Source organism: Amblyraja radiata, chromosome 8, assembly GCF_010909765.2.
Source record: "Amblyraja radiata isolate CabotCenter1 chromosome 8, sAmbRad1.1.pri, whole genome shotgun sequence".
NCBI lineage: Eukaryota > Metazoa > Chordata > Chondrichthyes > Rajiformes > Rajidae > Amblyraja > Amblyraja radiata.
Window position 1 is genome coordinate 30,730,267 of NC_045963.1, and position 27,290 is coordinate 30,757,556.

The 27,290-nt window shown below is 43.5% G+C and overlaps 1 protein-coding gene and 1 long non-coding RNA gene across 2 annotated transcripts in view; one reads left to right on the forward strand and one right to left on the reverse strand.

The window, feature by feature from the left end:
• Window positions 1-4,474: 4,474 nt before the first annotated feature.
• Window positions 4,475-23,480, reverse strand: LOC116976020. Its single transcript, XR_004412848.1, has 2 exons — window positions 23,342-23,480; window positions 4,475-5,332 (listed from the first exon to the last, which is right to left on the reverse strand). It is a non-coding gene; the product is annotated as an uncharacterized LOC116976020 (long non-coding RNA).
• A 123-nt stretch (window positions 23,481-23,603) lies between these two features.
• The window catches only part of fbxo11 (F-box protein 11), a 102,844-nt gene continuing 99,157 nt past the window's right edge, over window positions 23,604-27,290 (forward strand). The window contains exon 1 of the mRNA XM_033025495.1: window positions 23,604-24,181. Within this exon, the coding sequence (XP_032881386.1) occupies window positions 24,100-24,181 (82 nt within the window). The 5' untranslated portion in view covers window positions 23,604-24,099. The remainder of the gene's footprint in view (window positions 24,182-27,290) is intronic.

The following is a 27,290-nucleotide window of genomic DNA, read 5'->3' on the forward strand; positions in this document are numbered from 1 at the left end:
ACAAACCTGTAGGTCTTTGGAGTGTGGGAGGAAATGGGAGCACCCGGGGAAAACCCACGTGGTACTGGTGAGAACGTACAAACTCCATACAGACAGCACCTGTAGTCAGGATCGAACACGAGTCTCTGGTGCTGTAAGGCAGAAACTCTACCACAGTGTCAGTGTGCTGCCCCAAGTGACCTAGATAGAAGTGTGGCAGATTAGGGGATGAGAGGATGATCTCTGATTTACTGCTCTTGGGTATGGAGCTCCAGGATGTTTGACCCAACAACTCTATAGGACCAGAGGTATATTCCCAAGTCAGGATGGTGAGCTACTTAGGAAGGAAGCTGCAGGTGATGGTCTCAAGTCTAATGATCATATGTACCGGGTCAGACCCACTGAAATTCTTACTTTCACAGCTTTACAGGTACATCAAATGCAAAAATATAATAAATAAATATTCAATACATTATCCGTTATTCCAGATAACCAGACCATCATAGTGAAAACCAAAGTCCATAATATTTCAGTGTTGAGGCTGGGACCATGGTTCAGGTTGTGAAGGGTGTTTCAAGAGCCTGATGGTTGTTCTTGAAACTGGAGGTAAAAGTTCTCAAGCTCCTGAACCTTGGTCCAGACGGTAGGAGAGAGATGAGAGCATGGCCAGGATGGTGTGGTTCCTTGATGATATTAGTTGCCTTCTATATGCAGCGCTTCCTCTATATCCCTTCATTGGTAGGATGGTCCAGGCTATGTCCACCACTTTCTGCAGTTGCTCCACTCCTTTGTTCCTGAACATTTGAATTACCAACCAGGCCATGATGCGACCAGTCAGCATCCTTCTCATTGTATACCTGTAGAAATTTGACATGCTGAATTTCCTCAAACATCTGAGGAAGTAGAGGCATTGATAAGATTTTTTTGTAATTGCACAAATGTGCTGGGCCCAGGACAGATCATCAAGATGTTTATGGCAAGAAACTTGAAGTTGTTGACACTCTCCACTGCCGTTCTGCCAATGAAGATAGGTGTTGGGCCCCTCGACTTTTCCTTCCATAAGTTAACAATCAGTTCCTTGGTCATGCTAACATTAAAAGCAAGTCTTCTCGTGTGCTTGCTGCCTTTGTCTTTTCTTAGAAGTAGAGGTTGTGCGATGCTGGTAAAAGTAGTTGAGAATTAACTGCAATGCATTTAGTAAATGTAGCCACTCTGTATTGATAACTAAAGGAGTATAATGCAGCAGGTACCTGGTGTTACACTGATCAATTCGGGAGGTATGTATTACAATATATTCCCGATGTGAGATATAGCGCTACAAGCAGATGAGCCAAACATTGCAGAAGATCATGCCTTTGGCCTGCCTGTATAGCCACAGTTTTTATGTGCCTGACCATTCGAGTTTCAAATGGAACCTGAAACTCCATTTACATCCCATCTGACCTCCAGTATATTGATGTTTAAGAAAGAACTGCAGATGCTGGAAAAATCAAAGGTAGACAAAAATGCTGGAGAAAATCGAAGGTAGACAAAAATGCTGGAGAAAAATATATTGATGGTGGGTTAATCTCAATGGTTCAGTGGTTCTTTATTGTCACAAAAGCACAGCAGAGTGAAATTCTTTTCGCCACCCACAAATGCACAGTCGCCATCTTTTGGCACAGTTTACAAAGAAAAAGAAATAGTCTAAAGTCTAGACCACATATTGGAAGCCCAGGTATGCCCCAGGCTGCTGCAGGCTCGAGACCCGATGTCCCTCTCCTAGTCCTGGCCGCCTCTGTGTCCCGGGGGGGGGGGGGGGGGGGGGGGGGTGCTTCTTCCAGCCAACCTTGAAGGCGCTGGAGGCAATACCCTGGTTCCGCTCCTAGCGTCAAATCTCTTGTTGGAGATGGTCATGGCCCGGCTCTAGAGTGATATAAAAGTTACATGCCTTCTGAATGCTGTCATGAATTTGCTGTCTGCAGACGCAGGTTCCTTCACTTGCTGAGGGGTTGGAAGTGGAAATGAGCATTGTGCAGTCAGCAGCAAACATCCTCACCTCTGATCGAAGGTAAATTGATGAAGCAGCTGAAAGTGGTTGTACCCAAGACACTCCCTTGAGGAACTCCTGCAGTAATGTTACAGGGTTCGATCTTTGAGCTTCAATAACCACCACAATCATCCTTTGTACACTTATGATCTGGCCATTGGAGTGTTTGCCCTTTGATGGCCGTTGACTTCAGTTTTCCCAGAGCACCTTGATGAAAACACTGGTTAAATACTGCACAGATAACACACTCACCTCACCTCTGGGGACTTTAGAGATACAGCATGGAAATAGGCCCTTTGGCCCGCTGAGGCTGCACTGACCAGCCATCACCCCATACACTAGCACTATCCGACACACTAGAGACAATTTTGCAATTTTACCAAAGCCAATTAACCTACAAACCTGTACCTCTTTGGGATGTTTGAGGAAACCAGAGCACCCAGAGAAATGCCACATGGTCACAGGGAGAATGTACAAACTCTGTGCAGATAGCACCTACAGACAGGATCGAAAGAAGGTCTCTGGCACTTTAAAGCAGCAACTCTATCACTGCGGCATTGTGCTGCCTCTTCAGTCCATCGGTGAAAAGATCAGGAGCTGAACTGTCCTGGCAAAACCCAATTTATGTCCCGAAGCCCAATGACTTTCAAATGACCACACGATAAATTGTAGATGCTGGATTCTTGAGCAAAACACAAAGTGCTGAAGGATCTCAGCAGGTTAGGCAGTATCTGTGGAAGTGATGAATAGGCAACATTTGGGGTCAGGACCTTTCTTCAGACTGATTGTGATAGGGGGAAGAAAGCAGAAGAGAGGTGGGGGCAGAGCAAGGCCTGGCAAGTGATACCAGGGAGGGTTATTTTACTGGCAGATGAGTGGAGTAAGTGACAAACACAAAGGATGAAAAAGAGATAAAATTGTGTCAGATAAGGATAAAAGAGGAGTGAAATGTAAAGTCAGGGAGAGGGATATGGGTGGAAGGGACAGGGGTTTCAAGTAGTGGCGATAGAGTAATGGTAATGCTTCTGTTGTCAATGGCAATGTTCTAATGGCTTTCTGTTGGCAATGTTTCTGCTGCAGTGGTTGTTTTGGGGCTAGGCTGTTGGAGAAAATAGAGTAGATCAAGCTGTAGTCAGTCCGTCGGTCATCAGTACCTGTTATGGCACCAATGAGATGGGCATCCTTACATTTCCTGTTCAGACAAAAACATAATCTAATGGGTGTCACTGGCTGGAACAGGGATGTTGCCACGAGGTTTAGTGCTTATCTCTCCGAACAAACAAGATTTTAATTATGTCAAGACCATGCTCCAAACAATTTGACAGGTTAGAACTCCACTGGAGTTAGCTTTCTCTACCCCCTCCTTGCTAATACCATCTTGTATTTCGTGTCTCGGACACTGTGGGAAACTAGAGAGGAAATTGCAGGAGCAAAAAATAAGAACATAGGTGAAGGTGGGAAGATTTAATAGGAGCGGGTGTATGGAACGAGCTGCCAGAGGAGGTAGTTGAGGCAGGGACTATGGTTGCGGTTAAGAAACAATTAGACATGTACATGGATAAGACAGGTTTAGAGGGATAATGGGCCAATAGGCTGGCAGGTTGGACTAGTGTAGATGGGACACCTTGGTCGGTGAGTGCAATTTGGGCTGAAGGGCCCGAATCCACGCTGAATTACTCTATGACAGACTATCGTGCCTTATTGTTTGTTGACGTCATCCAGGGTGATTAGTTTGTCTCCATTACAACAAGGCACTTCAGTTGCAGATCTCCAACTGGACAGTGGTGTCACTCTTGATTACATCTGAAAAATTTATAATCATCTAATAAAATTAATCCTGCTAAAGATGAACAAGACCAACCAAAAGCAGACACAATGGAAACAGTGAAATAACACTATATAAGGAAAAATCAACACAAATCAATGTCATTGGCCAGTATTACTGGATCATATCTGAAATGTCTAATTTTAGAACTTGCCTTCCTAAATCTGGACAGCATATTGGAGCGACAAAATAAAATTACACTACATTTCGTTCAGGTATTTTCATAAGCCTGATGAAGCAAGTTCTAGCTGAAGAAATCCTGAAATCCTAAATCTTGTTTCCTCCCCTATCGTTATTGTGTATCAAATTACTCAAGCTCAATCTAAAAATGTAATTTTCTGGAAGAAATCTATCGTATTTATATTTCTACCAAAACAGTTATGTACATTGAAAATCATTGTTTTCTACCACTAACCGCAGTGTTGTATTCTAAGATTCTATGTCAGATTAAAAGTGCATAAAATCTTCAAGAATTAGCCTACTGTTTGAGACTTCACTGTTTCCTCAGAGCTCCTATGTTAAGTCTCATGACAGGACCATACATCACATCATTAACTGGGAACCCAATAACATAGAAATATTTCACATGAACATCATAAATCCAACAATTTTACAATTGCCATTAGGTCTAATGAGGCACCTTATGGCTCATGAAGTCTTTTATTGGCTTTGGGAAGGTTAATTGAGAGTTATAAATGGTTTAGTAATTTGTGTGCGTTTAGAATTCATAGCATGTTCATCTTTTTCATTAATTGATGGTTATTTTATTAATTAAAATGGAATACGATTTTAGCATTTAATGGAGCAACGCAACCTCCCTTACTGAAACACACAGCAAAGAATGAGGCCATTTGAACCCAACCGAACAATGCCAATATCTATGCTCCATATAAACTTCCCCCAACCATTTTTATCTGACCCGTATCTACATAGCCTTCTGTTTCAAGAGTGCTTAATTGTCATATGTACCGGTAACCGAACGATGAAATTCTCCAATTCCTGCTCGCTGCAGCTAAACAGAGGCGTAAATGTAATAACACACAGATTATATATATTAGTCAATAATACAATAAATCACTAACGGAGGATAATGCTAGGTAACATAATAGTGTAAAACTGAAGTTCGTAATGCAACCAAAACCAAAGACACAGTGCATAGACAATCATTGTTGCTGAGATTTGAGTTGTGCAGTGTTCAAGAGCCTGATTGTTGTTGAGTTGAAGCTGTTCTTGAACCTGCTGGTCACGGATTTTAGGTTTCTGTATCTGCCTGAGGACAGTAGCAAAATGAGAGCATGGCCAGGGTGGTGTGGGCCTTTGATGGCAGTAGCTGCAATTTTGAGGCAGCTCCTCCTATAGATCCCTTCAATGGTGGGGAAGTCAGTACCTGAGATGGACTGGGCAGTCTACGGATTGACTGTATTCTCCTTAATTTCCGGGCATTTGAGTTGTCGAACCAGGCTGTGATGCAACCAGTCAGTATGCTCTCCACCGTACACCTGTAGAGGTTGGAAACAATACTCATCAATATACTGAATCTTTGTTTGTTTGTTATCTATTTATTTGGCTTCCCATCAAATGCATTACAACAGATCATCTCCTTATCTCTTCAAATTCTAATTGTGAGAAGATGATGGTTCCCCTAATTTTCCTGTTCGATACCCTTTATTTTCCCATAATATTGATCTCCACAACACATTTCATTACCATCATCTATTTTCTGTTGAAAATATCATCTCTGTTATATTAACATTCTTATAAATGTTTTTACTTTATCCAGCACCTTTAAAGTATCTTCTAAAACAGTCCATAATGCTCCAGTATTTCTTTAAAATAATTATGTTCACTGTTTTACAATTCTTTCTCCCAAGAGATAAATCCCAGTGTTTTATTATTTGTCATGATCAACCTGCTTTATCAATCTGTAAGGCTGCAACCATTTCTCCTCCACCACATTGTTATAGTCAGAGGGTTAAAACTGTCATCACAGAATAGAAGAATGGACAGTATGTACAGCCTGATCGCAAAATTAACCAAACCTGCTTGAGGTAAGGGACAATCCCAAAGTAACAGAACATTGAGTAGTACAGTACAAGAACAAGGCCTTCAGGCCACAATGTTTGTGCTGAACCTGGTGCCGAGACCAACTATTATCTGCCTGTGCATAATGCATATCCCTCCATTCCCTGCATTTCCATATGTATATCTAAAATACAAAGTGCTGCCAAAACAATTTCAAATATTCAATGAACTCATCGTTTAAACAAAGAACTGCAGATGCTGGTTTACAAAAAAAGACACAAAATGCTGGAGTAACTCACCGTATCAGTCAACATCTCTGGAGAACATGGATAAGGTTTTGTGTAGGAAGGAACTGCAGATGCTGGACGATAGACACAAAATGCTGGAGTAACTCAGTGGGTCAGGCAGCATCTCCGGAGAAAAGGAATAGGTGACGCTTTGAGTCAAGACTCTTCTTCAGCCTGAAGAAGTCTGAAGAAAGGTCTCCACCTGAAACATCCCCTATTCCATTTCTCCATGGATAGGGTCGGGACCTTAATTGTTGACTAGAAAGGGGAAGTCAAGAGCCCAAGCATCAGTTTTCATTGGTGGGTTAGTAATAGATGCACTGTAGCAACTATCATGTCTGGTTGCATCATGGCCTGATATGGTATTTCCAATGCACAGGAATGAGAGTGATGGATAGCAAAACCCTCTCCACCATCAAACTATCTGCATGAAGTGCTGCCTCAAGAAGGTAGTATCTATAATCAAGGATTGCCACCATCTGGGCCATGCCATCTTCTCGCTGCTACCATTGGGCAGGAAGTACAGAAACCTGAATTTGCATAATATCAGGTTCAGGAATAGCTGTTTTCTTACAAATATCTTGTTTTTGAATCAATCTACATAACCCTAATCCCACCGCACAAACGGAACACTCTCGACAACCTCCTACACTACCATGGGCTTGTTTTTATATTCTAATTTTTCGCTAATGTCTTGTTTCTATTATTGTTTCTCATTCTTTTATATGTATAATTTTTGTATTATTTATGTATCATTTGTTGTTGTGTGTTTGGCTGAGTCTATGTGTCATTTATGTATAATTAGTGTTTGTGTGTTTGTCGATATGTTTGTGATGCTACTGTTAGCAAGATTTTTCATTGTATCTCATCATACTTGTGTAGATGACAATAAACTTGAGACCTTCTTGAGAGATCTCTCTATTATCTGCACCATTTCCTTCTGATACAGGTCACCCCTACACCCCTCAGCAGATCCAGATTGGCTTTGAGATGGGGGAAGCTTTGGATAAGGTTCTCTTCACTCTGATTTTCTAAGATGGTAACACCAAAGGTACAAATGCTGATTGGTTATGATACTGGATTAGCATGGTTACTGATACTGGAGAGATCACTTTGCCTCATTTTAACCTAACAAATATAACCAACCAACATATTAGAAAATAGGCAAATGAGCCAATTATCATGCACTTGAGAAAGGGTTCTCAATTTCCTATGCCAAGTTTCTGTAAAATTTCCCATTGCACATAATTTCAATGCTGTACCCTCATAAAGAACCTGGAATTTTTTTGAGTGAATTCGTCCGATCAGAAAGCACATTTAGGGCAGAGTTATCTTGGCAGAGTACACACAAGAGAAATACATCAGAAGAACGATTTGCTGTAAATTAATTTACTGGTGCCAAGAACACGTCACCTTGAGTGAATGTGTGAACGGGCAGCTGGAAGGAATCTTCTGTTAGCAATGCAGATTATGCATATTTTCATTATTAGCCAACACATTCAGCCCAATACTTTGGTAACTTGGCACAGAGAAAAGGCAGAAAATGAGCACAAGCATTCATCAGATCAAAGTTCTATGAATTATTTCTCTATGGAGTAAAATATGAAAAGTATGTGATCTTTTTTACAACCTTGTATGGACCAGACGTGACTTCTTGAACTGCTTCCAAATTCAACCCATATTGTAAACTGAGTTGATGTAAACTTCTTTTCCTGATATATGCTACTTCACGGGAGGTGTTTATTGCAGGATGACCATATCCTTCAAATAAATAGTTGACTGAGTTGACTAAGTTGAAGACTGTCAACATGCAAAGTCATCATGTGTAGAAAAGAACTGCAGATGCTGGTATATACTGAAGATAGACACAAAGTGCTGGAGTAACTCAGTGGGTCAGGCAGTATCTCTGGAGAAAAAGGATGGGGGACATTTTGGGTCAGGATGAAACATCACCCATCCTTTATCTCCAGAGATGCTGCCTGACCCGCATGATTTATCTCCAGAGATGCTGCCTGACCTGGCACTTTGTGTCAATGCAAGGTCATCAACCTGATATGCCAACTCTACTTCCCACTGATTGTTTGAGCATCCTTAGCATTCCCTGTCCTCATATTGCATCTGACCAGATCTGAAACAAACTAGAAATGCCATTTATCCAATATTGTTGCATTCATAATTGAGTCCCAAGAGCTGCAATGTACTTGCTTAGCCAATGAGATGTTGTTCCTCGGGCCTGCATTAGGTTTTTGCATTAGATGCTCTCGATGTGGCTGTTTCGTCATCAGTCAGGCTTTGCCGAGTATCTGCACACTATCCACCATGGCCACCTGGAGCTCCTGGTTGCTAGCCATTTCAATTCTCTTCCCCATTCCCAGACCAACCTGCCTGTCTTCGAAGATAGACACAAAATGCTGGAGTAATTCAGCGGGACTGGCAGCATCTCTGGAGAGAAGGAATGGGTGACGTTTCGGGTCGAGACCCTTCTTCAGACTGAGAGTCAGGGAGAGGGAAAGTAGAGATATTTAAGGGTACAAAGAACATGTAAGGTGTGAAAAGGACAGATTGAAGCAGACGATTATTGAGGAAATATACAATGGTTCATATTGGCTGAAGAGAAGGTGACAACGAGGCATACAAACAGTAAAATTAATCAGGACAGTGAAACTAGTCTGAAAATTAGGATGGGGGAGGGATGGAGAGAGAGAGAAAGCAAGGGTTACGAAGTTAGAGAAATCAATATTCATACCGCAGGGTTGTAAGCTGCCCAAACAAAATATGAGGTGCTGTTCCTCCAATTTGCGTTGGGCCTCAGTGAAGATCAATATGGGAATGGGGGGGGGGGGTTAAAGTATTTAGCAACCGGAAGATCGCATTGGCCCACGTGGACTGAGTGAAGGTGTTCAATGAAATGCTTGATTCAGCTAAATGTCCGTGCCTGTTCTCGACCTCCATAGCAGGGTGATGAGAAATGCAAATTAAAGGAACATCCCTTGGGTAGGAAAGCTTTAGAGGGATATGGCCCTAACGCATGACTAGCTTATATGGTGTATCTTGGTCGGCAAGGACGAGTTGGGCCAAAGGGCTTTTTCCCATGCTGAATGACTCTATGATACTTCATATTCCATCTTGGTATTAATAATTATATTTATTTGCATGCTATCCAGTCAGATCATACTGTACACCAGCAAATTCAAACCATATACACAGTGCCGGGTTTAGATGAAGAGAGGCCCTAGCCTATTCCGCTTGTGAGACCCCTCTCAATCCCCCATCCCCACGACTAGAGGAAGATGGAAGAGTGTTTTAAATAATTTGAGTAAAGCCAAGGATGATGGGTGTTTAAAATTCCGCAATTCGCAATTCCTTCTCTAAAGGACATAAAATGTTATTGTTAAATACCGTGGTGATTAAATAGGTTTCTAGCAACGATTATCAGCACTACCCCTAGCATTGCTCCTTGCAACTTCCTAGTTCAAATATCTTTACCCTTTCCTACTTACCTCTGAGTTTTGACTTTTGAAGCCTGCAAGTATCATAAAGATGTTCCCTGCATCCGCCATCGCTGCTTACTGGAGCACGTGTGAAAGTTTGCCGGACCCCGGTGCCACCAGATTGACACCGATGTGCAGCCGAGCGTGGCCAATGAGATAAGGGGCTGGAAAGCTGCGCTTTTTTTAACATTTATTTATTGCCAGTGCTAGTGTCGAGTTATCGGCTTAAAACAGTATTATTCTGAAATGGAGGGCAAGGAAACTTAATGAAGGGTTGTTTAGAGACAACAGTGCATTGTGATAGCATATGTAAGAAAGGCCTATGACAGTGTCAAAAATATTATACACCTTGGCCGGAGGCTCCCTAGATCTTGAGGCCCTAGGCTTCGGTCTACCAAGCCTATAGGTAAATCCGGCACTGCATATACAAAAGGCAAAGAATAAAATACCAGTGCAGAATATAGTTTTGCAGTGTCACAGCATTACAGTTACTGAAAGTGAACACTGAATTCTCTCTTTTCTAGGAGCGGCACAGTAGCTCAGCGGTAGAGTTGCGACCTTACAGCGCCAGAGACCCAAGTTCAATCCTGACTATGGGTGCTGTCTGTACGGAGTTTGTACGTTCTCCCTGTGACCACGTGGGTTTCCTCCCACAATACAAAGACATAAGTTAATTGGCTTCTGTCAGGTGTAAATTGTGTCTAGTGTGTAGGATAGTGCTAGTGTATGGGTAATTGCTGGTCGTTGTGGACTCGGGGAGCCAAAGGGCCTGTTTCGTGCTGAATCTCTAAAGTCTAATGTAAAGACTAAAGGTAGCCAACTCCTCCTCAATCCCTCAATCCACACAGTGCCTCTCTCTCATACCCTTCGTTCCCACAACTCCGCAAACCTCTCAACCACTTTCTTCCCCACACATATAATCTGCCTGTCATCCACCCCTCCTTCCCGTGGCCCCGTACTCCAACTTTCTTTCAGTTATAGGCTGTGGGCCGAGGAGCTTTTTCGTTCAGGTTCATGACCCAATTCAAGGAACTATCTGAATTTTTAACATATTGTGTAAAAATATTATATAAATCATACCTGAAACTAGTCAAGAATAAAACCTGCACATTTTGTTTAAATATGGGGAAAAACTTCCAATTTTACGAGTAGTAATTGTCCAATCAATGCACATTTAACATTGAGGTCGGACGCAAATTGACCAATCCCGCGCTTTGTTTTATGATCGCTAGGCAGCGAGGACCCTGGGATCATGGCTGCCTCCTCATTACATCAATAGCAATAATAAGGTTTCCAAGGAATAAAGGTAATGCTAACCTTGTTGATCATTTTGTTTTTCAATTGATTTATCCTTATAATTTTATGATGTGAACTGTTAAATAATGATAAATGATAAATAACAAATGTACAGGTAGGGTTAGGATTAGGATTAGGATAAGGGTCAGGGTCAGGGTCAGTCGGTTGGCCTCTCAGTCGGTCGGGCTTGTCGGTAGGCCGGTGGATGGTGATGCTGTGGAGGATCAGTCGGGCTGTCGGTCCGCCAGTGGATGGTGAGAGTGGTCGGACAGCCGGTGAGTGCTGCGAAGGGTCGGTCGGGCTGTCGGTAGGCCTGTGAGTGCTGCGAAGGGTCGGTCGGCAGTTGGTAGGCCTACTCTCACCATGCTTGCAGCGAGCGTGCGGGTGGACTTACGGATCCAGCTCTATGGGGGTGCTGAAGGCGGCCCGGGCGGCTTGTAAGGCAGTGCTGCTCCCTACCATCATCACCACGATGATCCAGAAGGGCATGCTGGCCGAGATGGACTCGCTGAGCGGCCACACGTACGGAGCCTGCAGCCGGTCCCAAAGCGGCTCCAGCTCCAGCCATGGACAGCTCTAGAAGGGGTGCAAGTTAGGGTTAGTATAGCGTTAGGCATTTTCCTCTCAGTGGGAGATGCCTTAGCCTTCCCCCAGCCTGGCATTGCCCCAGTCCCACTATGGCCGTGACCCCCACTCTGCACACAGGCAGTCAGTGGGGTTCAGTAAACGGGGGAACCTAGGCTGGTTCAGGAGCCGGACCTCTGCGGCAGTCATTCAAAAAACACACACAATTATATTAATTATATTATTTTAATATAATATAATTAGACATAATTATATATGATTACAGTCATATTCCCAAGTCATATATATATATATAGATGGTATAATAATATATGGTTTAAATAGACTGCAACATGGAAATAGGCTGCCCATGGTGTAATATGGGCATTGGACACTAGATGGCGCTTACTTTTTCGATCTCATTTTCTAATTAGTTTAATTAATTAATGTGCAACTTTTGGCACTGACGAGTTATGACTTCCTTCTCAATTACATTTTATCTAAATCTGTGCAAAATTTCATGTAGTTCCGAGACATGGGTCAGGAAAGTTGATTTCTAGACACATTTTTGATGCTCGGCCCACAGCCTATTACCATCAAAGATCCTATAGCAAGCAAGATAGACCACTCCTTCTAAATGCAATGGGCTGTCGTGTTGTACGCAACGGAGCGGAACGTGGGCCTTTTTTTCAACCATTTCAGTAACCTGACCCGACCCGACCCGACTCGCAGTGTAATCAGCGTTGCGGGGGAACAGTTTGTGTTAATAAATTATAATTCTGAAAATGAGGAGATGATTTTTCCCAAATAACTTTTATTTTTACGAAGATGTTTCCGTAACCGGCTTCTGTCTCCACACTAGTATCCTATGGGATCTTTGGTGCAGAGACAAGTTCAAGTTCAAGTTCAAGTGAGTTTATTGTCATGTGTCCCTGTATAGGACAATGAAATTCTTGCTTTGCTTAAGCACACAGAAAAATAGTAAGGCATTTACTACAGTACAGATAAATGTGTCCATACACCATGATATAAATATATACACACATGAATAAATAAACTGGTAAAGTGCAAATAACAGAAAGTGGTTGTTAATAATCAGAGTTTTGTCCGAGCCAGGTTTAATAGCCTGATGGCTGAGGGGAAGTAGCTATTCCTGAACCTGGTTGTTGCAGTCTTCAGGCTCCTGTACCTTCTACCTGAAGGTAGCAGGGAGATGAGTGTGTGGCCAGGGTGGTGTGGGTCTTTGATAATACTGCCAGCCTTTTTGAGGCAGCGACTGCGATAAATCCTCTCGATGGAAGGAAGGTCAGAGCCGATGATGGACTGGGCAGTGTTTACTACTTTTTGTAGTCTTTTCCTCTCCAGGGCGCTCAAATTGCCGAACCAAGCCACGATGCAACCGGTCAGCATGCTCTCGACTGTGCACCTGTAGAAGTTAGAGAGAGTCTTCCTTGACAATCCGACTCTCCGTAATCTTCTCAGGAAGTAGAGGCGCTGATGTGCTTTTTTGATAATTGCGTTAGTGTTCTCGGACCAGGAAAGATCTTCAGAGATGTGCACGCCGGTTACGGAAATGAGGCCGAAAATTACCCATGAATCTGCCGATGACCGTACTACGTCTTTTTCATCGTGTGATCTATCTTGCTTGCTATAGGATCTTTGATTACCATCATCTGTAGCCCCTGGTTATCTCCACTATTCACGTCCCAGTCTCAGTTGTTATTTCCACCCCTCCATTTACCAATCCACTCCTACTCACCTCGATCCACCTATCATGTGTCACCACTTGCACTGCCCCCTCCCCCACCTCTTCATATAGGCTAGAACCCCACCCCCCAATTCCTGCTGATGACTGAGTTTGTGGAAAAGGCAGAGCTTTTTTTTTTTACAAAACGGCATTCTATAGCCTGAAAGGTTAAGCAGGATAGAGTGCAGAGATTTACGAGAATGTTGCCAGGACTCGAGGGTCTGAACTATAGGGAGAGGTTGAGTGGGCTGGATCTCCAATCCTTGTAGTTCAGCAGGATGATGCGTGATCTTAGAGAGGAGTATAAAGTCATGAGTGGAATAGATCAGGTCTTCTTCGTCGAGTCCGTTGCAATCTCAGATGTCGTTCTGCCAGTATCTGGCGCAGGTCACAGCTGGTCGGGTCGGTTCAGCCAGGTCCTGGGGGCTGCACTGGGGGGCGTCGTCACACTCCAGTAGGTGGGACATTGTCTGTACTGCTCCACAGCTGCATGTGTCTTCTGGTCAGGTAGACTAGATAGTCTCTTGCCCAGAGTAGGGGAATTGAGGACAAGAGGATGTTGGTTTAAGGTGAAGGTGGAAAGATTTAACGGATAGCTTTTTTTACACAAAAGGTGATGGGTGTATGGAACGAGCTGCCAGAAGAGGCAGTTACGGCAGGGACGATCACAACATTTAAGAAACAATTAAATGGGTACATAGATAGGATAGGTTTAGAGGGATATGGGCCAAACACAGACGGGTGGGACTAGTGTAGCTGAACATGTTGGTTGGTGTGGGCAAGTTGGGCCGAAGGGCCTGTTTCCACGCTGTGCGAGTCTATGACTCTAACCCTATTAGAACACTTTTCTTCCTCATCTGCCTTTGCTGCTCTCGTTCTGCATCATTTCAGTTATTTATTTTCAATGGTCGCATGTTTCACGTTCTTAGCACTGGATAAAAAAATAGTTTTTTCTGAATTTCATTTTGGATTTGTTAATGAATATATTTCATTTATTTTCTTTGGTGTTCTCCTCCAGAAATAGAAATAGCTTTTTTAATGTCTACTCTAATATACCCTATCATTATTTTGAAGACTAAAATAAGGTTAACACTCAGTTTCTCTGACAGGTACAACATTTCAGTTCTGGTGTCATAAATATGCATTTTTTAATCGCAGTTTTTCTATTCCTTTTATCGCTTAAATAATATGGAAATTAGAATTATGCTCAAACATGACCCAGGCAAGATTTAAGACAACATCTGTTTGTCAATTTTATCTCTCTATAAATGGACTTGCTTCACTTTTTAAAAGTTGCCCTTTGAACCTGCAGAGCTACAGTGGTGACCTATCCATCTGTACTCTGAACCTTTATTGTTTTGTAGTTAGCTTGCTATTTACCATTGTGTTCCCTGCCCTTTGCCTTAATAAGGAACTTGTCTTTTTAAAATGAGGGAGCACACCATCTGTTGGTAGAGCTGTAGAGCTAGAAGGACTTGATGTTTCAATCGCTATAGTAAGTCGGAACTCTTGCTATTTGCAGTGGGATTGGAGTGGTGAACGGTAGGGTAGGTACGTCATTGGGGTCATCAGGTGGGCACCCTCCTTCTTTGACGTTTCATTGATAAGCCTACAACGTCTCCAGAGGGCTCAACGGTGATACCTGGCGTACCAGGTACAACCCCCTCAATTCCACACCCTCCTGTCTTCATCTTTCAGCCCAATTATTATATTTCCTTTTGATCCAAAGCCAATTGCTGCTTTTTTCTGCAGAATTTGATAATGATTTGATTGCTTGTTGGAGGGAGCGATCCCTCACCCCCATTTTCTTTAATAGACTGGTCGTAGATGTAACAACAAATCCCCTGCATCCCACTTCTACAGGGAAATCTTGGTCTTCCAACCATTCTGGGCAGCTTCAGTTGCCAGTTCAGAGTACTTGGTCTTTTTCCTCTCATAGGCTTCTTCAACACCATCTTCCCATGGAACTGTCAATTCCACAACGTATGCCAGCTTGGCTGTTGTGGACCACAGGACCATGTCTGGCCGGAGTGTTGTAGCCACAATGTCGAGGGAAACTCAAGCTTTTTTTCCAAGTCCACTTCCATTTTCCAATCCCGAGCAGGCTCAGAATGCTTGCATCCTTTGATGTTATCTGGTGTTCTGGAGGTTGGCCTGTTGGTACAAATGTTGTGGAGTGGACATTTCCTGCCGATGTTTGTGGGGAAGCATTTGTGATCGTTGGCCTCTGTTCCAGGATTGATGCCAGCTGTCTGAGAACTTGGTTGTGCCGCCAAGTGTAACGCCCTTGGACGAGGCTCATAGTGCATCCTGTTAAGATGCACCTTAGTGATGCAGGTGCTTGGCAAAGGGAGAAAGCGGGGTCTTCTCCGAACCACTGTTTCAGGTTATGGGGTGATGGTAGAACATCATAAGTGGCTCTGATGACAAAACTTAGCTGAGATCCCTCCATTTGCCAGATGTCACGCCAGCTGAGTTTCCTCCTTTCCAGGCTCTCCCAGTTAGTCCATTGGCCTTGCTTGGTCATTGAGACGGCCTTGGCGTGTCGCTCTGCCTCCTCCCGTCTTCTCTTGTATTATCAAACGCAACTTCAGCAACTCAAGGAAACTAAGTGAAATCACAATTTTTTTCTTGGATCACATAAAAAGTCATTTCTTAACAAAACTTATATATTGTATATGTTATACAATGGTTAATAAAGGCTGCATGTAATCATCTATTGTATATGAAAGTTCTATGTGATTAGGAATGTTCTTTTTTTGTGAATGCCTAGGCTCTGTTTGTACAAACTCCATCACAAAGTTGCAAAATGTATATGGTTGTTAAACAACAGTGAGGCATCATTCCCAGATAGGCTCAATGAGTTCTCCACATGCTTTAATATTGGGTTATTGAACTTTTTTTGGTGTTTATTATATTATCTATTGAGTACTGTGTTTATAAACGTGCTGCTGCGGGAAGTAATTTCAATTTTCCAGTACATATGACAATAAAACACTCATGACTCTCATATAATTGGAGTTGTAATTGGTATAGTTTAGTTTATAATTGTCACATGTACCAAGGTATAATGAAATGGTTTTGTTGTTGTGCGCTGTCCAGCCAGCAAAAAAACTACACATGATTACAATCAAGCCATCCACAGTGTACAGATACAGGATAAAGGGAGTAACATTTAGTGCAAGATAAAGTCCGATGAAAGATAGTTCGAGGGTCTCCGATGAGGTAGATGGAAGGTCAGGGCTGCATTCTTGTTGGTGATAGGATGGTTCAGTTGCCTGATAACAACTGGGAAGAAACTACCTATACATGCTGCACCGGATTTTCTCCTTTTTGGACGAACCAGGTGGCTACGTGAGGATTATGTTCTATGACTTTTCAAGTGCGTTCAACACCATCCAACCCCTGATTTTGAAAGACAAGCTTGAGAAGATGGGGGTGGATTCCACATTTATCTCCTGACGGGTCGACCACAGTTTGTTAAGCTGGGGGACTGTGTTTCCTGGACAGCGGTGTGCAATGTTGGAGCCCCACAGGGAACGGTTTTGGCCGCGTTCCTCTTCACCCTGTATACTGCAGACTTCAAATATAAGTCTGACAAATGCCACATACAGAAATATTCAGATGACACTGCGATTGTGGCATGTGTAAGGAACGGACATGAGGAGGAATACAGGGACTTGACCAGTGCTTTCTGTGTCTGGAGTAAAGAGAACTGTCTCATCCTGAATACAACCAAGACCAAAGAGATGGTTGTTGACTTTGGCAGGTCCAAGCTCCTCCTTCAGCCGGTTAACACTGCAGGGGTGGACATTGAGGTGGTGCAGACATATAAATATCTGGGAGTGAGTGCACCTTGATAACAAACTGGACTGGTCTGTCAACACCGATGCCCTCTACAAAAAAAGGACAGAGCAGACTCTTTTTCCTCAGAAGGCTCAGATCCTTCAATGTGCGAATGACATGCTGTATCTATTTTACTATACTGTGGTTGCAAGTGTCATTTTCTACGCTGTTGTATGCTGGGGAAACAACATCAGTGCTAAAAACAGCAAGAAGTTGGTCAAGCTGGTAAAACAAGCTAGCTCAGTGCTGGGGGGGGGGGGGGAGAGTGGACTCTGTGGTGGATGTGCTTGAGAGGCGTATGAGGAGCAAGGTGCAGGTCATCCTCGACAACTCCGGGCACCCCCTCCATGAAATTCTGGAGGGTCAAAAGAGCACACGGAACAACAACCGGCTCCTCTCCCTACGCTGTAGAACGGAGCGGTTCAGGAGATCTTTCACCCCTGCAGCCATTAGATTTTGTAATACTGACCGATAGGCTGTATGGGGATGCTTTGCATTTTTAATAGTTAATTATTGGGTCTTTTTAAGTATTTATTCCTTTCAGGTATTGTCCATATTGTGTTTTATGTATTTTTTGTCTGCTTTCGTTCTGAATGTGTGGGTTTGTTGGTTGTTGGCTTCTGGACATCTGAATTTCCCTGAGGGAATCAATAAAGTATTTATTATTATTATTATTATTATTATTATTATCTGGAGGTATACTTTTTCACACTTCTGTACTTCTTGCCTGGTGGGATAGGGGAGAAGAGGGAGTGACACTCCTCCTTGATGATGCTGGTGGCCTTGCCGAGGTGGCGTGAAGTGGAGATGAAGTCAATGGAAGGGAGGCTGGTTTGCGTGATTGTCTGGGCCATGTCCCCAACTCTCTGCAATTTCTTGCGGTCTTGGATGGCGCTGTTCCTGAACCATGCTGTGATAAAATGCTTTCTACGGCGCATCTGTAGAAGGTGAGTGAGAGTTGTTGGGGACATACCAAACTTTCTAAGCCTTCTAAGGAAGTATTGGTGTGCTTTCTTGGCCATTGCTTTGAAATGGCTATAGAGGACAAGCTGTTGGTGATATTTATTCCTAAGGACTTGTAGCTTTCAACTATCTCTACTACGCCGCTGTTAATGTATAATGATAATGAGATTATCAATTTCCTTCCTTGCTCCATCTCATCATTATTTGATATCCAGCACATTACGGTGGTATCGTCTGCAAATATATAGATTTAGTTGGATTTGGATTTGGATTTGGCTGCACAGCCGTAGCTGTATAAGGAGTAAAGAAGAGGGCTGAGAGTGCATCCTTGTGGGCACCATTGTTGAGGATTATGCTAGAGGATGATTTGTCATCTATCCTCATTGATTGTGGTCTGTTGGTCAGGAAGACGAGGATCCCGTTGCAGCAGTGAATGCTAACTCCAATTTCTACGAGCTTGGAGATGAGCTAGGTTGGGATAATGCTATTATTGAAGCAGCGAGAGCGAGTATTGGCTGGAAGTACGTGAGTCAGAGGGAAAGAAGATTTAAAAAGAGTGCCAAAGGCCCAGGTTCAAGTAATTTACAAATTAGCCCTAAAGTAGTTGATTAGGTAACAGATAAAGAAGTGCAGCTGCAGAGGAGTGGCCTTGTTGAGGTGAGGTACCTTGGTGAGTAAAGTGTGAGTCTTTGGCTTGAGAGTCTACGGCGAGGAGACTGAGGCAAGGAGGTTGCACTTGCCTCAGTCACTGAAGAAATGGCAGGCAGGTTGGTGTAGTGTGTTTCCTGCAGGATGCGGGAAGTCACGGATACCACTGGAGCTTCTGGAAACTACACCTGTAGAAATTGTGTCCAGGTGCAGCTCCTGAATGAATGTGTTGGGGAACTGGAGAAGCAGCCGGATAACCTCAGGGCAATATGGGAAAACTGGTTTCCTGGACAGGACCTACAGTGAGGTTGTCACGCCAAGGATACAGGAAGAGTGAAGGTGGGTGACTGTGAGAAAGGAGAGTAAACGTGGAGCGCAGGAGCACCCTCTTGGGAGCTGTCGGGGCAGACGACGCAGACTGAAAAGCAGGACTTCTAGGGTGGTTATCTCTGGATTGCTTCCTGTACCTTGTGCTGGTGAGGTCAGGAACAGGGAGATAGGGATCTGAATGTGTGGCTGGGGGGCTGGTGCAGGGAGCAAGGTTTTAGATTTATAGACCACTGGGATCTCTTCAGGGGTAGGGGCGACCTGTACAAAAGGGATGGGTTACACCTTAACTGGAGGGGGACCAACGTTCAGGAATAAGAGGCGACAGTGGCTGATAAGGGAAGTCAAGGACAGTATAAAAATAAAAGATAAGTATACCATAGAAAAGATGAGCGGAAAGCCAGAGGATTGCGTAACATTTAAAGAGCAACAGAAGATAACTAAAAAGGCAATACGGGGAGAAAAGATGAGGTACGAAGGTAAGCTAGCCAAGAATATAAAGGAGGATAGTAAAAGCTTCTTTAGGTATGTGAAAAATTAACTCGCAGGCACTTTTTAAGCGCACATTTTGTTTCCATTCTACCAGAGATATAAAGTCTATAATAGACTTTATTTGTATTTCTATGATTCTACAGACCTTGGCTGGGAACCTGGGGCTCACCAAAATTGTTCACAATTGGGCCCCGCACCTCTTAAGGCCGGCCCTGTAACTAGCGTAGGCAAGCTCTTGATAATATAAAGTACATACTAGGCAGAGTCACTACTAACAAGCACTATAATTGGCTAGTATGAAATAGCCAATCTACTATGGCCTTGTCAAGGTCGTATCTGGACTCCTTATAGACCTCTGCAACGCCAGACTTGAATGCCCGGGATCAGAAGACCAGTGGGAGTGCAGCGTAGGTTCACAAGGTTAATTCCCTGGATGGTGGGACTGTCATACGTTGAAAGAATGGAGCGACTGGGCTTTAGAAGGATGAGACAGGATCTTATTGAAACATATATTATTAAAGGATTGGACACACTAGAGGCAGGAAACATGTTCCCGATGTTGGGGGAGTCCAGAATCGGGGGCCACAGTTTAAGAATAAGGCGTAGGCCATTTAGAACGGAGATGAGGAAAAACCTTTTCACCCAGAGAGTTGTGAATCTGTGGAATTCTCTGCCTCAGAAGGCAGTGAAGGTCAATTCTCTGGATGCTTTCAAGAGTGAGTTAGATAAAGCTCTTATAGATAGCGGAGTCAAGGGATATGGAGAAAAGACAGGAACGGGGTACTGATTGTGGATGATCAGCCATGATCAGCTGGCTCGAAGGGCCGAATTGTCCTATTGTCTATTGAAGGCAGAGCTGTTGCCTATGAATAGACGTGTTATGTAGGTGTCTCTCTTATCCAAATATTCCAGGGATGAGTGTCGGGCCAGTGAGATGGCATCAGCCATGGACTTGTTGTGGCGGTAGGTGAACTGCAGTGGATCAAGGTTGCTTGGTAAACTGGATTTAATGCATTCAATAACCAGCTTCATGATATTGTTTGTCAAGGCCACCGTACTAAAATCATTAAGGCATGAGATCTTGCTTTTCTTCGGCACTGGGATAATTGCAGTTTTCTTGAAGCAAGTTGGCACCGCAGAACGGAGCTGAGAAAGATTAAAGATGTCCGTGAACACTCCTGCCAGTTGGTATGCACAGTTTCAATGTCCTCACATTTAATATTAGCTGTAAATCTAGTATTTCTAAGTCATGGCGCCTCTCTAACTTAATGAACTACAAAGTCATTGAGGGATCAACCATTAATTACAAAAAATGATAAGGGGTAGTCGTCTGGCTCATTGAAACCAGTTGTAATCTAAAACAGAGAAAACTAGTAACCATGATTAAACGTGAAGTAATGATCATCTTGTCCTTGGCTCACTGAAAAGTCGCAGAATCCTTGACTCCCTGTCAAAATCGGATACCTTGTAGACACAAAATGCTGGGGTATGTCATGCAGTATCTCTGGAGAAAATGAATAGGTGATACTTCGTGTCGAGACCATTCTTCAGACGCCGAGGAAGGGTTTCGACCCGAAACGTCACCAATTAATTTTCTCCAGTGATGCTATCTGATCCACTGAATTACTCCAGCATTTTGTCTCTATCTTCGGTGTAAACCAGCACCTGCAGTTACTTCCTACACATAATACCTTGTATATATTGTTCCCAATTTCAACGTGTGATGTGGAGGAATGTCCTTGAAATGATGTGCGTGAAATCAATAAAAATCTTAGAAGGGAAATAATATCAACATTGTCATCATAAAAAAGCTGGTATTTACTCTTTACTCTTTAAAGAGATTAGTTAAAACAAATGTAGGTCCCTTGCAGGTGAGTTGATCATGGGGAACAAGGATATGGCGGACCAATTGAATAACTACTTTGGTTCCGTCTTCACTAAGGAAGACATAAATAATCTGCCGGAAATAGCAGGGGACCGCGGGTCAAAGGAGTTGGAGGAATTGAGTGAAATCCAGGTTAGCCGGGAAGTGGTGTTGGGTAAATTGAATGGATTAAAGGCCGATAAATCCCCAGGGCCAGATAGGCTGCATCCCAGATTGCTTAAGGAAGTAGCTCCAGAAATAGTGGATGCATTAGTAATAATCTTTCAAAACTCTTTAGATTCTGGAGTAGTTCCTGAGGATTGGCGGGTAGCAAACGTAACCCCACTTTTTAAGAAGGGAGGGAGAGAGAAAACGGGGAATTACAGACCAGTTAGTCTAACATCGGTAGTGGGGAAACTGCTAGAGTTAGTTATTAAAGATGGGATAGCAGCACATTTGGAAAGTGGTGAAATCATTGGACAAAGTCAGCATGGATTTACAAAAGGTAAATCATGTCTGACGAATCTTATAGAATTTTTCGAGGATGTAACTAGTAGCGTGGATAGGGGAGAACCAGTGGATGTGGTGTATCTGGACTTCCAGAAGGCTTTCGACAAGGTCCCACATAAGAGATTAGTATACAAACTTAAAGCACACGGCATTGGGGGTTCAGTATTGATGTGGATAGAGAACTGGCTGGCAAACAGGAAGCAAAGAGTAGGAGTAAACGGGTCCTTTTCACAATGGCAGGCAGTGACTAGTGGGGTACCGCAAGGCTCAGTGCTGGGACCCCAGCTATTTACAATATATATTAATGATCTGGATGAGGGAATTGAAGGCAATATCTCCAAGTTTGCGGATGACACTAAGCTGGGGGGCAGTGTTAGCTGTGAGGAGGATGCTACGAGACTGCAAGGTGACTTGGATAGGCTGGGTGAGTGGGCAAATGTTTGGCAGATGCAGTATAATGTGGATAAATGTGAGGCTATCCATTTTGGTGGCAAAAACAGGAAGCAGACTATTATCTAAATGGTGGCCGACTAGGAAAAGGGGAGATGCAGCGAGACCTGGGTGTCATGGTACACCAGTCATTGAAAGTAGGCATGCAGGTGCAGCAGGCAGTGAAGAACGCGAATGGTATGTTAGCTTTCATAGCAAAAGGATTTGAGTATAGGAGCAGGGAGGTTCTACTGCAGTTGTACAGGGTCTTGGTGAGACCACACCTGGAGTATTGCGTACAGTTTTGGTCTCCAAATCTGAGGAAGGACATTATTGCCATAGAGGGAGTGCAGAGAAGGTTCACCAGACTGATTCCTGGGATGTCAGGACTGTCTTATGAAGAAAGACTGGATAGACTTGGTTTATACTCTCTAGAATTTAGGAGATTGAGAGGGGATCTTATAGAAACTTACAAAATTCTTAAGGGGTTGGACAGGCTAGATGCAGGAAGATTGCTCCCGATGTTGGGGAAGTCCAGGACAAGGGGTCACAGCTTAAGGATAAGGGGGAAATCCTTTAAAACCGAGATGAGAAGAACTTTTTTCACACAGAGAGTGGTGAATCTCTGGAACTCTCTGCCACAGAGGGTAGTCGAGGCCAGTTCATTGGCTATATTTAAGAGGGAGTTAGATGTGGCCCTTGTGGCTAAAGGGATCAGAGGGTATGGAGAGAAGGCAGGTACGGGATACTGAGTTGGATGATCAGCCATGATCATATTGAATGGCGGTGCAGGCTCGAAGGGCCGAATGGCCTACTCCTGCACCTAATTTCTATGTGATGTGGATAGAAAGCTTCACTTCCAGTTTGTGGACTTCAGTTCAAAACGAGAGAGGTGCATTTCAAACAGCAATCCTCTCCCCAGAGGGTACCATGTTACAAACATTTTAATGTTAACAAATGAAGATATGTTGTTAAGACGATTTCTAACAAAGATGTTGGTCAAAGGATCATTTTTCACACACCAATATGAACCTAGTAATGAAGAGCAGAGAAGGCATCATGACAGAGCAGAACTTCAACACTTCAACCCAAAGTCCTGGCGCGCCCCCCTCAATACCGCCCCCTGGCGTCCGCTGGACGAAGGGGCAGCTAGCCGTAGGATGAGAGACGCCTTCCTATTGGGTGATTGCAAGGGGGGGTTTTCTCTGGAGGGCTGTGATTGGGTGTTGGTGCCTCATCCTAAGCCGCTCGCCTGGTGGCTGACTTGGGCTCCCGAAGGGGGGGGGGAGGGGGGATGGGGGGAAGCGAGAGACGGAGATGGCAGCGGGCCGACGTGAGGGCGACCGTGTGGGGCGTGTGTGATAGCTGCCGGCGGAAGGGAGGCGAGCAAGGCTGCGGAGCTGGAGGAATCGAGAGCCGGCGCCAAGGCAAGGCGAGGCGGGGAAGGACAGGACGGGGACTGCGCCTGAGACCCATCGGAGGCGGACGGAGAGCGGCTGCTGAGCGGGCGATCCCGCCGCTAGCCCCCGGGCCCGAGTGGCGGCTCGGTGTTGGCGCAGTGAGGGAGGCAGAAGGAAGCGGCGCCGGCGGCTGCTTCAAACAAGGGATCCTATAAAGAAAAACATATCCCTCCACGGCCCGGCACCAGCGGCGGGGAGACTGCAAAAAAAATAAAATTAGTAGTAATAATAATAACAACCATAAACCCAGTAGTTGCAACAACAACAACAGCAGCAGCAGCAGCGAAGGCCCGGATCCCCCCCGAACCGTCTTCCACAGGATGAACTCGGTCAGGGCAGCCAACAGGCGACCGAGGCGAGTATCGAGGCCGCGCCCCGTACAGGAGAGAAACAACGCCGCGGGTAAGAGGGCGAGTGCCGTGGGGTGGGAGGAGGCTGTGGATCATGAGTGAGGGGCCCTAGATCATTCCTTCTGCCGGCTGCCCCTGAGCAGCCGAGCGCCCCCAGGCTACAGACTGACTGGAGAGACCGAGGCTGCCCTCCTCCAGCTTAGGCCGCGCTTTGTTTGTGGTTTGGCACAATCCTATGGTGGTAGCATGTTCGACCCCCCTCACCGCCACCTTTCCACACACATTTCATATAAAATGGAGCCGGTGCCTTTTTCAGGGAGAACACAACATTTTAAAGTCTCTGTATTTAAAATGAACATTAACTATTTTAAATTTGTATTGTGCTGTTAAAATTGTGCGTGAAATCGCACTTCCCGTACGCTGTAGGGTTCACTTTGTCTTTCACTCTTTTCCACCGTCCCTCTTTCTCTTTAAATAGTCTCTCGGTGTCTGAATGTTTGCTGCGTAGTTGCCTGAAAGTGATCGTATCCTCATGTCGAATCTACGGGATCAATCAATCTAACCTGTGCCACTCAAATTGCATGTCTGTATTTGCAGTGGCTTTCTCTTTAATTTAATCGTGTGTTTTTGGTTTGCTCCAAAGTAACTGACTTAAAGTTTTTTTTGTAAAGTTATGCGTTTTGACAGGCCTTATTTGCAGACTAAAAAACAAGATTATGGCATTTGGTTAGTAAGCCTTTTTGCACGAGTTACTTTTTCATAGATATGTTTGTCTTGACATAAAAGATTACTTTAATTTGCCTCCAAGCATAAGTATCAAAAATTGTTACAATTTTTGTACAGGGAATATGATAAGAGTAATATTTTGTTAGGTCTAGATATTAGTTTGTGTCATAATGTGGGAAGAATGCACGCACCTTAACTCGGGTTGTCCATTGAGTAACTGCTGTAATGGCTACTAAAGGCTGATCATATGGTGTTACTCATCAGATCTCAAAATGGTGTCAGATTAGAAGTTATAACATATATGCATAAAATTAATTATCCCAATTGATGTCACTTCATCTATGTGCAAAATGTTAAAATATGCAAATTGTTTAAACATTTTATCCAGCAGTCTTTGCTTTGATTTTTTTGTGCAGTTATTTTTGTCAAATTTAATATTTCAAGAGTATGAGCAGTATTTCTGTATTTTAGTATGTACAAATTTTGTGGTATTTTTGATATAACATATTTTTCAAATATAAGTAACATACTCTTCTGAATTTTTTTTTGTTGGCAAAATCCTACAGTTATTCAATATTTGTTGCTTTCCACACAAGCAAATAAAATGAAATAGATATTGAAATTGTTTTGGATTTGTGTTCCTCTGCTGTCAATACATATGGTGATATATAAATGAATTTTGTAAAGGCATTGTAGCAAAAAATATTGTTTATATTAAAAAGTAATGAGTATGTGAGATGAACATGGTCAATATTCAAGATAAGAAGATGAAAGGTTGCAAAGATGCAGAATGTCCCATATGGCTCAGGAGATTTAAATACTGAGCTGTACTCAAATCTCTGCAGCAAAGGTTATTCAGGGCCTGCTATATGTTGTTTGATCTCAACTGGGGATGAAAGAATGTTTGTATAATTGTTTTTCCTGTGGAAAATTGTGGAGTTCCTATTTGCTTCAAGAGATAGTGATGGCACTGTAGAACTCTTATAATACGATTGCTTGTGAATGTGATAGTCTTTCTTGATGAGTAACCTGCTGACACGTAGTGAAGACTGGTGTGTAATAATGAGTTTGTTGGAAGCACAATTAGAGGGACAATATCTCAGCAAGATGGGGGAAAAAAATAAAGGGTGAATTTGAGGGGGGGGGGGGGGGGGGGGGGGGGATGAATGCAACACTTGAACATTTCTTGATGCCAGTGTTTTTTATTATAAAGGAGCATGGCAGATTTCATTACTGTACTTAATGTTATTAATAACTTGCTACACTTATTTTTGCTGGTGTCCTGTTATGGCACTTAATTGACAGATTGTTCCATTAATAACCTTGTAATATGGCACGTTCAAATTAAGCATCTAGCATAGGGTCTCAACCCGAAACATCACCCATTCCTTCTCTCCAGAGATGCTGCCTGTCCCGCTGAGTTACTCCAGCTTTTTGTGTCTACAGTTTAAACCAGCATCTACAGTTCCTTCTTACATAAGCATTTAGCATACACTGGAACATACTCAGATGATTTAAATTTATAAAGGCAGCCATATCATTACATATTACTGATAACTTGGAGGCAACACCATATAAATTTATTAAAATGTACATCAAATTTTTTTTTTTGAGGAAGTCTGACCACAGTGCTCGTAATGGAGCTTTTAGATGTATTTCAGTTTGCAGAAAGTCCTTGACAAGTTGCCTCTCAAAAAAGGTCAAGCCACAAAACCAATGGTAATGGAAACAAAACATAAGCATATGTGAAGGTAGATATAAAATGCTGGAGAAACTCAGCGGGTGAGGCAGCATCTATGGAGCGAAGGAAATACGCAATGTTTCGGGTCGACCCGAAACGTTGCCTATTTCCTTTGCTCCATAGATGCTGCCTCGCCCGCTGAGTTTCTCCAGCATTTTTGTCTACCTTCAATTTTCCAGCATCTGCAGTTCCTTCTTAAGCATATGTGAAGGGATGGCCAGCAGGCAGGAAACGGCATGGTGGGATAAAGGGTTCATTTTTAGGTTGGCAACCTGTGTCTAGTGGATGCCACAGATCATTGCTGGGATAGCAGCTGCTAATAATATATATGAATGACTTGGCGAAAACAAACAAATGTACAGTAGACAAATTTGTGGGTGACACAAAAAGTATAGGTGGAAAGGCAAGTTGTGAGTAGGATACGATTTAAAGAGGTATTGACAGGTTAGGTGAGTGGGCATAACATTGCCAAAATAAGATGATGTAATTATTAAGTATAATTTGGAAGAAAGAACAGTGTTAATTCTAACAATCTTGGGTATTGCTGTAATTGACTGATTTCTTTCCAGTTTATGATGTCTCTCCCCCCCCCCCCCCCCCCCCCCCCCCCACCCCGGCTTCTCGTCCTTTGGCAGCCCCTGCTTTAGCTATTCTCGGGGACCTGGACCCCAACTGTCCCCAATTTTCAGAACCG